General features: G+C 45.3%; 1 protein-coding gene across 1 annotated transcript in view; it reads left to right on the forward strand.

Annotated features, from left to right (window-relative positions):
* Positions 1-13,359, forward strand: part of LOC126427967 (CUGBP Elav-like family member 4) — a 222,103-nt gene that overhangs the window by 67,239 nt on the left and 141,505 nt on the right. The window contains exons 4-5 of the mRNA XM_050089854.1: positions 8,657-8,809; positions 11,919-12,060. Coding sequence (XP_049945811.1) covers positions 8,657-8,809; positions 11,919-12,060 — 295 coding nt within the window. The remainder of the gene's footprint in view (positions 1-8,656; positions 8,810-11,918; positions 12,061-13,359) is intronic.

A 13,359-nucleotide genomic window follows, 5' to 3' on the forward strand; every position in this document is an offset into this window, starting at 1 on the left:
GTGTTAGCAGGCACACGCCCATACTACAGATACACACCGAAATCCCAACGCCATAGTGTCGTAGCACGTCGTCAGAAGACATGGAACAAAATTGTGCAGCCTACTGAAAGACGTAAATCTGGACTATACTTCATGAACCTGCGGCGCCTGCATGCTACGGCGGTGTGGTGTGCGGATTTCAGTGTGTACCGTTAGTGTCCAGCAAACAAACAACAACGTAATTACACAACCTTGTTTTATCGAAGTGACAGAATAGCTGTATGACAACGAGTAGTACCACTAAAGAAAGTAACTGCGATGCATTAGGTCCTTGTTTCTCGAGATGAAAAATCGAAAATTCAATACAAGTATCAGCATATTCTTCCTGCCATTTTCCATGGCCATGGAACGAGTCACTGCATGACATTGACAACATGAAAGCTACTGACAGATGAAATGAAATTTACACGAATCCTATGCAGCCGACAAATTGCTATTTATATAGTAGGACCAACAATATAATACCGCAAACTGCTTAACTTATTTCGAGGAACTCTCCAACAGACTAGAAGGAGTGGCCATTAGGAAATAATTCAGTTTAGACTTGAAAATGGGTAGATTATTCGTAATACGGTTTTTAGTTCTTCTGGTTGCTAATTCAAAATTGGTGCAGCAGAATATTGCCCGCTCTTCTGCACAAGCGTCAAGGAGCTACGGACCCAATGCAGATTTGATTCCTTCCTAGTATGAACTGAGAGAAAGCTGCTAATTCTTGAGAATAAGTTCATACTGCCAATAACAAACGACATTAAAGAAAGTATGTATCGAGAGGCCAACGTCAGAAATCCCTGGCTCCTGAACAGGGATCGAGAAGAGGTTCGCGAACTTGCACAACATATCGCTCGAACTGCCTGCTTCTGGGTCCTAAAATCTTTGTGTTACCCCATAACATGATATCATATGTCACAAGTGAATGAAAATAAGCAAACTAGACTAATTTTCGTGTTGGACTATTGCTTATTGCAGATACTAATTTAATGTACAGTTCAAATGGTTCAAATAGCTCTGAGCACATTGGGACTTAGCATCTGAGGTCATCAGTCCCCCAGCATGCAGTTTTTGAACAAGATGCTGAACATCGGTTTTTAGACACACTAACCAAATGCCAAGTCTATGTAATCAAAATGTCATTTTGAATTGTGGGTTAAAAACTGCAAAAACTAGGTTTTACTGTGATTTAGCAACAATTTAAGCAGATAGCAGGCAAGCACAGCCTATAGCGCAATGCACACATAAATGACGTCATGGGAACGTGGCGCAGACAGGACATGAGTCATTTCCAGAATATTTACAAACGTGTTTCTATACTGTGTTACACGAAGGGAAGGATATAATTGAGAGACAAACAACAAACTATGACCCCATCAGATAAAATATCTAACCATTTCTACGCACTGTGGAACCTACTGTACTGTAATTGGAAGTTCTCAATACCTCAAAGTGGCAATATCATACCACAAAGTCAAATAAACAATTAATTACAGCCACAACAGATGTCTCCATGATTTATTAAAGAATGTCTTTGGACATACTTTCTAAAAAGCTCTCCAATTTTATTTAATAATAGCTATTGCATTCACTAAGGACACATACGTTGATAATTTTGTTTTATACCCCGGATGATGATTTAGGCACTTCACTTACAAGTGCTGAAGTAAAAAGTTTCTGATTTTATTTCTTCTTTTTCCCAGCCTTATTCCATGTCATAGGGTCACTAAGTTATTCTGGATTTGTCACTGTTAGTGTTACATGTTGGCCAGATACCCTATCGGACGCTAATGTGCTGGCCAGCCTGGATGTGGTTTTTAGGCAGTTTCCCACATTTTATTTTGTGAATACTGGGCTGGTACCCACGTCCCACCTCAGTTCTACGATCCGCGCCTCGTCATTTCTGTGTCCACTAGGCCTAACATGCCCGCTGTAATGCAGTCAAAGTGGCGACTATGACAGGATCGAAAAAATCTCATTTGTAAACTTATTGTATTATCCCAGCAACCTAGTAAAGGAAACAGTTCTGCTACCTTATTTACTTACGGTGCTCATCCCATTTCATATCGCCAAAAGCTGTTGTACCAAGATATTAGCAGAAGTGGACTTACTCTAGTTGTTGTTGCGCACTGATATGGTCATAATATGCTATGTTTAATACTACTGCTAAAACACCAGCGGCAATAACATTAACTGTTTGTTTCTGAGTAAAAAAATACACAAATAGTCTCCAATTTTCGGCATGTTTTCCTTCTTCCTTTTCTGCGCTGAAATAGAAATTGATACACACGCACATCACTGTTGGCAGGAAAATCGTAAACTGAATGCATGTTTGGTTGCAAACTGTTCCTCCTTTCCCCCCCCCCCCCCCCCGCCTCTCTCTCTCTCCCTCCCTCCCTGTCTCAGTCTCGCTCTCTCTCTCTCTCTCTCTCTCTCTCTCTCTCTCCCTCCCTCCCTGTCTCCGTCTCTCTCTCTCTCTCTCTCTCTCTCTCTCTCTCTCTCTCTGCTGCACTGACACACACACACACACACACACACACGCACACACACACACACACACGCCGCTGAGAGCGGGCAAGCACAGGCCAGCACACTCGCCTGTGGCGCTGTAGTGCAGTCAAAGAGGCGACCATGACAGCATCAAAGCGAGAGCCGAGGGCCCGGGGTCACGCAGCGAAATGTCAGCACCGCCTAAATTTAGAGCTCGGTGTGCACACGGTGCTCCACCCATCTGCCCTCTTCGTCAAACCACCCTCTCTTCTTTGCCCCCTAGGCTAGCTCTCGAACTCTGCACGTTATCCCCCTTCCACCACCCCCTTCCTCACTCACTCGCTCTCTCTCTCTCTCTTTCTCTCACACACACGTACTTACTCTTTCACTCTGGACATACCGAGCTCAAATTTTCAACTCGTGGCACAGCGCGGTCGGGAATTCCATTACGCCAGACGCAGCGCGATAGGATGATATCCGTTGTCCTATTAGTGCACTCCCGTACATTTATAAACTGTGTGTTCAGACAGTTAACAGCGAAAGGTCCGAAGACTCGACGCCTGTGAACAGCGATAACGGTTCTGCGTAGCTAACTAATGCTAGCTTCGCACAGCATATGGTGCGTGAAATCGCCTACGCCCTACGACGTCGTCGGCCCTTGCAGTTAGATCCTCACTGCTACGAGAGAGCAGAGGAAAGACGAAATTTGGTGTGTTCTTCGCTTGAATCATGCCTTGCTGGCTTGCTGTCAGTACAATTTAGAGTGGAAAATACGACAAAGTAAATGATCATTTGGGACCACCACTGGCTATGTTCCGTTCTCAGTCTAGTGTTACAGGTTAAGTTACAAGTAAGCGTTTTGGGCAAAAAGTTTGTCAACACGAGCATTCATCGTTAGGAGGAAAAAAAACACCCATCACGAGAGAGTTATGCGCATTGGTCACCAACAGATATTCATACGTATATCGACGGAAAATCCAAAATTGTAAACTGTAGTGACCGATGGATGAATGTGTGACACTGCAGCCCAATTTCACCCGGCAGTAGGCGAGGCTAGTGAACAGGAGACATGTCGATACCAGGGCATAACGTCTTTGTGAATTTCATTCCGTGTACTCAGTTGTACAGTAAACATGCCTGGCAAAGAAGTGTGCGGACAACACACGCAGATGGCAACATTTGAGAGAGGATGTGCAGTTGGTGTCAAAGAAGCCAATTGGAGCAATCGGAGAATCGGTCGACATTTGAATAGAAGCCGTGCCACTATTCCACAATGTTGGCAGCAATGGGTGAACGATGGCTGAACACAGCGCCAAGAAGGAAGCAGTCATCTGTGGAGACGATAGAACGATCGAGCAATCGTTACAGAGGCACTCACAGCCCCGGATTTATCATTATCATCGATCCGGCGTGCAACTGGTGCTTGAGTGACCACAAGGATCATTAATAGGCGACTAACAGAAAGGAGCCTGAGCTCACGGCGCACCCTGTGCCGAATACCATTGAGCTCTGTACTCCATCAAGCCCGTTTGCAGTGATGTTGGGCACATTCGACCTGGGATCCCATTGACTGGACTATAATTGTCTTCAGTAACGAGTCTCGCTTCGAAATGAACTCCGATGACCAGCGAAGACGTGCCTGGAGACGCCCCAGGCAGCGGCGAGCTACGAACCTGAGTGTTGTCCGACATACGAACAGACAACCAGGAGAGATGGTCTTGGCTGCTGTTTCATTTCACACCAGGACGTCTTTGGTTGTCATCCGCAGCATCCAAGGTTGCCTGACTTCTCCCCAATTGAGAACGTTTAGAGCATTATGGGCAGGGCCTCAAACCAGCTCGGGATTTCGACTACCTAAAGACCCAATTAGAGCATTTGCCTCAATATCCCTCAAGAGGACATCAAGCAACTCTGTCAATCAATGCCAACCCGAATAACTGCTTGCAGGGCCAGTGAAGTTCTTTCTCTCGAGTAAACCATCCAATTTTTCTGAAATTCTAATCGCTTGAAACTTTTTGGCAGATTAAAACTGTGTACCGGGCCGGACTCGAATTCGGGACCTTTGCCTTTCGCGGGCAAGCGCATTAAAGATGGAAGAGCACTTGCCCGCGAAAGGCAAAGGTCCCATGTTCGAGTCCCGGCCCGGCACACAGTTTTAATCTGCCAGGAAGTTTCATATCAGCGCACACTCCGCTGAAGAGTGAAAATCTCATTCCGGAAACATCCTCTAGGCTGTGGCTAAGCCACATCTCCGCAATATCCTTTCTTTCAGGAATGCTAGTTCTGCAAGGTTCGCAGGAGAGCATCTGTAAAGTTTGGAAGGTAGGAGACGAGGTACTGGCGGAAGTAAAGCTATGAGGACGGGGCGTTAGTCGTGCTTGGGTAGCTCAAATGGTAGAGCACTCGCCCGCGAAAGGCAAAGGTCCCGAGTTCGAGTCCCGGCCCGGCACACAGTTTTAATCTGCCGGGAAGTTTCATATCAGCGCACACTCCGCTGCAGGGTGAAAATCTCCTTCTAATCGCTTATTTGTCTGTACAAGTACACCCCTCTCATTTGGTTAATTCGTTTATGGTGCGTCGTTTCTTTTTTTCCCTTACAGTCTTCATCACGCTAATACCTTGTGACACTGCCTCTAGGGTCGATAATGGTCTCATCAGGTAAGGAATGCCACATCCAACTGAAACCACTACGAGACGATTAGATCTCGCTGATTTCTGCGTTTCATGACACTGTTACAAGCAGTACCAGATATGTTGTACGAGATTAAGACTGAGTAACTGGGTGGGCCAATCGATGGTGCTTGAGCGTTTGCCAGGCCTTGAATATACATGTACAACTCCCTAGACACGTCTGTTATCGTCTTGGAAAGCAGGAGTACCAACAGTACATTCATCACTAAGATAACAATTAAGAGCAGCACTTGCTCACCGAGAATGGTGAAATAAGCGACCTGGTCTATGGTCGCGGTATCCTGAATATGTGACCCCAATTCAATGTCCAAAAAATCCCAAAAATATCAAAGAACCATCTCTGGACTGAACTACACCCTCCAAACACAGCGGGTTGGACCATTGGTGCGCCCTACGCTTTGCATCGACTAAAAAAAGCAAAATAAAGAGTGGTGGGACCAAACTGCATCTGCTGTCCAGTTTCTGTGCTGTTCGACCCATTAAAGATGTATAGCTTTATTTGCCGTCCTGAAAACGGCCTTTCGCGAGGTACCAGTCTCCAAACGTCACTGCACGGAGTATTCTTCACGATGTTCGCTCGTAAACGGGTTGAGTTGACTGTGTATTTGTTGACAACGCCAATTCCTGTCGTGTTTGTAACCGATTGTCACTAACAAGGCATGACATTCATCTCCGGTTCCCATCGGTTTAGCATGTTTCAGCGGCCAGTGTTCTTACGCCGTGATACACGGCTTCGAGTGGTACACCGTTCACTGCAGGCAATTTGGACAGTCCGTGCTGATACACCAACAGAACGGGCAACATCGTTTGTCTCATCATACATTTCTTCAATCTCTTCATCATCTTCGGAGCATATAAACTTGTACTACTGTGGCAGGTGTGGACTTCGTGGCTATCTTGGCTATAATAATGCGTTCACTATGCTGTTCATAGTAGCCTACCCACGTTCCTATTTTTTAGTCATTATTAAACCTACTCCTGCATTACCCATATTTGATCTTGTATTTATAATCCTGTATTCACCTGACCAGAAGTCCTGTTTCTCTTGACACCGAATTTCACTAATTCCCACTATATCAAACTTTAACCAATCCATTTCCCTTTTTAAATTTTCTAACCTACCTACCTTATTAAGGGATCTGACATTCGAAGCTCTGATTCGTAGAGCGCCAGTTTCTCTCCTGATAATGGCATCCTTCTGAGTAGTCCCCGCCCTGACGGCCTGAGATGGGAATGGGAGTCTATTTTACCTCCGGATTATTTTACCCAAGAGGACGCCATCATCATTTAACCACAGAGAAAAGCTGCATGCCCTCGGAAAAAATTACGGCTTTAGTTTCCCCTTGCTCTCAGCCGTTCGCAGATCCAGCACAGCACTGCCATTTTGGTTGGTGTTACAAAGCCAGATCAGTCAATCATCCGGACTGTTGCCTCTGCGTCTACTGAAAATGTTGCTACCCCTCTTCAGGTACCACACGTTTGTCTGGCCTCGCAACAGTTATCCCTCCGTTGTGGTTGCACCTTCGGTACAGCTATCTGTATTGTTGAGGCATGCAAGCCACCCATTCTCGGCAAGGTCCATGGTCCATGGGGAGATCAATGTAGTTTAATAATACACTACTGGCCATTAAAATTGCTACACCACGAAGATGACGTGCTACACACGCGAAATTTAACCGACAGGAAGAATATGCTGTGCTATCCAAATGATTAGCTTTTCAGAGCATTCACACAAGGTTGGCGCCGGTGGCGACACCTACAACGTGCTAACACGAGGAAAGTTTCTAACCGATTTCTCATACACGAACAGCAGTTGACCGGCTTTGCCTGGTGAAACGTTGTTGTGATGCCTCGTGTAAGGAGGAGAAATGCGTGCCATCACGTTTCCGACTTTGATAAAGGTCGGATTGTAGCCTATCAAGATTGTGGTTTATCGTATCGCGACATTGGTGCTCGCGTTGATCGAGACCCAATGACTCTTAGCAGAGTATCGAATCGGTGGGTTCAGGAGAGTAATACGGAACGCTGTGCTGGATCCCAACGGCCTCGTATCACTAGCAGTCGAGATGACACGCATCTTATCCGCATGGCTGTAACGGATCGTGCAGCCACGTCTCGATCCCTGAGTGAACAGATGGGGACGTTTGCAAGACAACAGCCATCTGCACGAACAGTTCGACGACGTTTGCAGCAGAATGGACTATCAGGTCGGAGACCACGGCTGCGGTTACCCTTGACGCTGCATCACAGACAGGAGCGCCTGCGGTGGTGTACTCAACGACGATCCTGGGTGCACGAATGGCAAAACGTCATTTTTTCGGATGAATCCGGATTCTGTTTACAGAATCATGACGGTCGCATCCGTATTTGGCGACATCGCGGTGAACGCACATTGGAAGCGTGTATTCGTCATCGCCATACTGGCGTATCACCCGGCGTGATGGTATGGAGTGCCATTGGTTACACGTCTCGGTCACCTCTTGTTCACATTGACTGCTCTTTGAACAGTGGACGTTACATTTCAGATGCGTTACGACCCGTGGCTCTACACTTCATTCGATCCCTGCGAAACCCTACATTTCAGCAGGATAATGCACGACCGCATGTTGCAGGTCATGTACGGGCCTTTCTGGATACAGAAAATTTTCGACTGCTGCCTTGGCCAGCACATTCTCCAGATCTCTCACCAACTGAAAACGTCTGGTCAATGGTGGGCGAACAACTGGCTCGTCACAATACGCCAGTCACTACTCTTGATGAACTGTGGTATCGTGTTGAAGCTGCATGGGCAGCTGTACCTTTACACGCCCTCCCAGCTCTGTTTGACTCAACGCCCAGGCGTATCAATGCCATTATTACGGCCGGAGGTGGTTGTTCTGGGTACTGGTTTCTCAGGATCTACGCACCCAAATTGCGTGAAAATGTAATCACATGTGAGTTCTAGCATAATATATTTGTCCAATGAATACCCGTTTATCATCTTCATTTCTTCTTGGTGTAGCAATTATAATGGCCAATAGTGTAATACTTAATATTACTATAAAAAATAATTATTGTTAAATAAGTAATAAACTAAGAGTGATTATTAAAATTTACCATTGCTGGCAAGCTTATTTTTTTTTTTATTATTTTTTTTTTTTTGTACGATTAGCTTCTGATGAACTATCTTTACATAATTCATTGTATACAACGTGTGCGTATGTTGTTGAGGCGGGGGGGGGGGGGGGTTATTGAGGGGGAGGCGGGAGACAGCAGACTTTGATTTATAACGGAGTTGTGGATTGTTAAGCTTACATCTATCAGATGCTGTATGTAAGGACTGATTGTTTTTATGCTACAGACAGCTGTCGTTCCTTGTGCCGTCCGATGTAAGAAGGAGGTGGGTAAGTGGCGGTGTAGTGGGCTAGTCAGAGCGTAGCCAGCCATCGCTCGCGCCTGTGTGTTGCAGGGAGCGTCCTCGAGCCTGGTGGTAAAGTTCGCAGACACCGAGAAGGAGCGCCAGCTGCGACGCATGCAGCAGATGGCCGGAAACATGTCTTTGCTCAACCCCTTCGTCTTCAACCAGTTCGGAGCCTACGGCGCCTACGCGCAGGTACTGTATGCATAAAACATACGGAAGAATATTAGTATGATATCACGAAAGTACATAAATATCACTCCCTACAGTGACACACACACACACACACACACACACACACACACACACACTCGTACACAACACTCGGCACCAAGTCAGATATACAGAATTTTGATCTTTGTGTGTGGAGAACATTGTCAGTCCCCAGAAAGGCTTTTAGGAGTTTTCACTTGGCTGCCAGATGGATGTCGGGAGCCCCCTTCTACTTATTCCCAACTGGCAGTTTACCTGCAGCCGCGCCCGCATAAGAATATGACATATACTGCACACATCCCCTCCACCAGCCTCTCTCTGTTCATCTACTTCTCCCCTCCCCTCTGCTCATCTCCTCATCTCCCTCTCTCTGACCATCCTTCCTCCTCCCCCCCTCTCTGTCCATGTCTTCCTTCCCTCTCTCTCTGTCCACCCCGTCCCCCTCTCCCCCACCAAGAGGTATCAAGGAATAGTTAATTGGGGAATGGAAAGAAGTGGGTGGAAGAGGGGTAAATATTGTAGAGCAAGAATAAGACTTTGTAACATTACTTCGTTGTCCCATGACCATATTAACCTGATGCTAAATGCATTTCATCCCAGCAAACAAGAGTATTGAATATATTACAAAATGACAGAGAGTAAGTAGTACAACTGATAGATTTTTACTTATTTGTCGTTTATACGTCTCAAAGGTTCATAATAGATAGTTGATCTGCACTTTGTTATCGTTCTTGGTTCACCTGAAATTATCTATCCTCTGTGTACATAAGATAATTTAGCTTTAACTCACTAATTCCCTTTTACTTTTTTTTCTTTTTAGAAGCTGCAACCAGAGCAGTGTTTTTATTCTTTAGACTATAGAATGTTACTTTTATCAAATCAACTCGTATTATTACTCCTACGCGGGCTAATGGTAGACACGAATTGCACTGAGATGGCATAACAAAAAAGAACAGATAAAAAAAAGTACCAAAATATAAATTAAGTGGCACGGCATGTGAATCTTTTATAGGATTGATTTATACACTGAAGCGCCAAAGAAACTGGGGTATAGGCATGCGTATTCAAATACAGAGATATGTAAAGAGGAAGAATAGAGCGCTGCTGACGGCAACGCCTATATTATACAACAAGTATATGGCGCAGTTGTTAGATCAGTTACTGCTGCTACAATTGCAGGTTATCAAGATTTAAATGAGTATGAACGTTTTTTTACAGTCGGTGTTAGAACGATGGTACACAGCATCTCCGAGGCAGCGATGAAGTGGGGATTTTCCCGTACGACCATTTCACGAGTGTACCGTGAATATCGGGAATCCGGTAAAATATCAAATCTCCGACAGCGCTACGGCCGGAAAAAGATTCAGCAAGAACGGGACCAACGACGACTGAAGAGAATCGTTCAGTGTGACGGAAGCGCAATCTTTCCGCAAATTGCTGCAGATTTCAATGCTGGGCCATCAACAAGTGTCAACGTGCGGAACCATTCAACGAAACATCACCGATATGAGCTTTCGGGGCCGAAGGCCCACTCGTGTACCCTTCCTTGATGACTGCACGACACAAAGCTTTAAGTCTCGCCTGGGCCATCAACACCGATGACGGACATTTGAAGACAGGAAACATGTTGCCTGGTCGGACAAGTCTTGTTTCAAATTCTATCGAGCGGATGGACGTCTACGGGTACGGAACAACCTCATAAACCCATATACCCTGCATGTCAGCAGGGGACTGTTGAAGCTGGTGGACGCTCTGTAACGGTGTGGGGCGTGTGCAGGTGGAGCGATATTGGACCCCTGATGCGTCTAGATACGACTCTGATAGCTGACACGTACGTAAGCATCCTATCTGATCACCTGCATCCATTCATGACCATTATACATTCCGACGGACCTCCGCAATTCCTGCAGGACAATGAGACAGCCCACACGTCCAGAATTGCTACAGAGTGGTCCACGAACACTCTTCTGAATTTAAACACTTCCGCTGGCCACCAAACCCGCCAGACATGAACATTATTGAGCATATCTGGGATGCCTTGTAACGAGCTCATCAGAAGAGAAATCCACCCCCTCGTACTCTTACGGACTCTTACGGACAGCTCTGCAGGATTCACTGTGTCAGTTCCCCCCAGCACTACTTCAGACATTAGTCGAGTCCATGCCACGTTGTGTTGCGGCACTTTTGCGTGTTTGCGGGGTCCCTACACGATATTAGGCAGGTGGACCAGTTTCTTCGACTCTTCAGTGTATATTGAGTGCACATTATATACACGTTTTTACAAGATAAAATAAATTGTTAAATTACTACTACTTTACAGTATGATAAACAAAAGGTTGCATTAATTTGGCTGTAACAGAACCACACATACAATTCTTAGCTACACAAACATTATTTGAAGAAATGCAGCTTCGTGTCTCAGTTGTTAAGGGCCAGAAAAGGGTTCTAATGGTCTGAGTTGTAATTCCTCCTTGGTCGTAGAATTTTTACGCCTCGCTTACACTGCTTTCACTTGTGGTAATGTTTGGAACTGTGGAAAATGGCTGAGCTACACTGTAGTCTGGAGTCCATCTCAAGATATAGGTCTCCCATGAACTGGCTGGGTAAGTGAGTCAAAGATTGGAAGATGGAAATGGTGACCTACAATAAATTACTGCTAGAAGGGAACAAATTCTTCTGCATAATTTCTGGATATTCTCCCACTTAATTCATTATCTTCAGATAAATTTCCTATTCCACAACAATTTATTTCAATATCTGCCTCTTTGATATTCAAGTGCCAGTTGAAAGGAAGACTTTACTCTCAAATTCACTGAACGCTGCTTGTAATCCTCTCGTTAGGCTCACTTTAGGTTTGTTTGGCTTTTATACATCAACTATGCGTGCAGTTAGCTTAGTTCTGTAATGCAGTAATTCTAACACAGCTATCAAACAATGATGGGTCATACTGATCTAAAGTCTAGTAAAGCACTGTGGGGTTCAAGCTGGCCTATGAGTTATTTGCTGGCTTAATGTAAGTGAACAATGCTTGAAGACTGCAGATACTGTTTCGGCTGCTCTGTGGCGACTCGTCCTCAGGACGCGATTGTGCACGTTGCAGGTGATGCAGCAGCAGGCGGCGCTGATGGCGGCGGCGACGGCGCAGGGTTCCTACATCAGCCCCATGGCGGCGCTGGCGGCGCAGATCCCCCACCACCCCAGCCTCAACGGCATCGCCAATCCCGTCGTCCCGCCAACGTCGGGTAAGTCACACAACACAGCTCTACTAATTTCTTCTTAATTCTTCTTCTTTTTCTTAATTGTCACTTCGGCATGGGTGACCATATGCATTCTCTACATCCCTCCCCAATCATTTCTGTTCCTGGCTTTTGTGGCCCATTCTCCATTTATCAGCCACATCTCATGTTATCCTTCCATCTTGTCCATGGCCTTCCTGGGCTCCTTTGCCTCAGTGTATCCTCAGAATGCCACTCGCGACAGTCTTTTCCATCTTAATTAGATGTCCTGCCCACATCAATCTTCTTTTCTCCATCCTTCAGACGCTATCAGCTACCAATCCTTTTTTTTTTTTTTAAATATCCACCATTCCTGTGACTAGTTGTCCCTCTTCGGGCCTAGTATTTTCCTTACTATGTTCTCCCAAAAACTAGAAGTTTTCGTTCATCTGTTTTCCTTAATGTAAAGGTTTCAGAGCCATACAGAGCTACTGGGGGAATTACACTCTGTTATAATGTGATTTTAAAACTTCTCGATACTGCTCTACTGCACAGCATGTACTGTAAGCCAAAATATATTGTATTTGCCGCAGCGATCCTTGCCTAAATCACAATCTCCATTCTAAAAATGTTTCCAACTACTTAATTATGTCTGAATGAGACTGATTTTTTATCTATCAAAGTTTTTTCCAAACAGCAATATTGTCTCCTTCAAGATAGTTGTATTTGGCAGCTATAAACCGACGGAGTCATTGTTCCAGTCTTAGTAGCAGCGCTGGAAGGCTTCGACCGGATGACCTTTTAAATTTGTGTCACATTCTTTTGAATTTTCTCCAGAGTCCTAAAACGGAGTCTTTTCGAGACAGTTTTCAATTTCAGGAAAAGAAAACATTACAAGGGCTGATATTAGGTGAACAGGGAGGAGGGGCTCTAGAACAACAGAAATGCCTTTTGAGGTGAAAAATACCATGATGGAAGTGGCCGTGTGACGTGGGGCATTGTGGTGCATCATCCTCTTGTCTGCAGTATCAGCTCTCACTCGATTCACCCTTTTCCTGAGCCTTTTAAAGACATTCTTGTTAAACATTTGGTTGACAGTTTGTCCTGGAGGTTCAGTCTCACAAGAGCACACACACGTTCGACGTTTTCGTCGGTTTTTGAGGTTGGAGGTCTCACTGCGCGAAGTTCATTTCCTATTTGTTCTCGGGCTTCCCAAAATAATCTGTGCCAGTGAAACCTGAAGTCTTGGTAAGTAATGTTCCCATAAGCCTGTTACAGCTCTTAAAATGTCACACTCGCGGATTCCCCAAGTTTAACGCAAAACTG

Source organism: Schistocerca serialis, chromosome 12 (genome assembly GCF_023864345.2).
Source record: "Schistocerca serialis cubense isolate TAMUIC-IGC-003099 chromosome 12, iqSchSeri2.2, whole genome shotgun sequence".
Taxonomy (NCBI): domain Eukaryota; kingdom Metazoa; phylum Arthropoda; class Insecta; order Orthoptera; family Acrididae; genus Schistocerca; species Schistocerca serialis.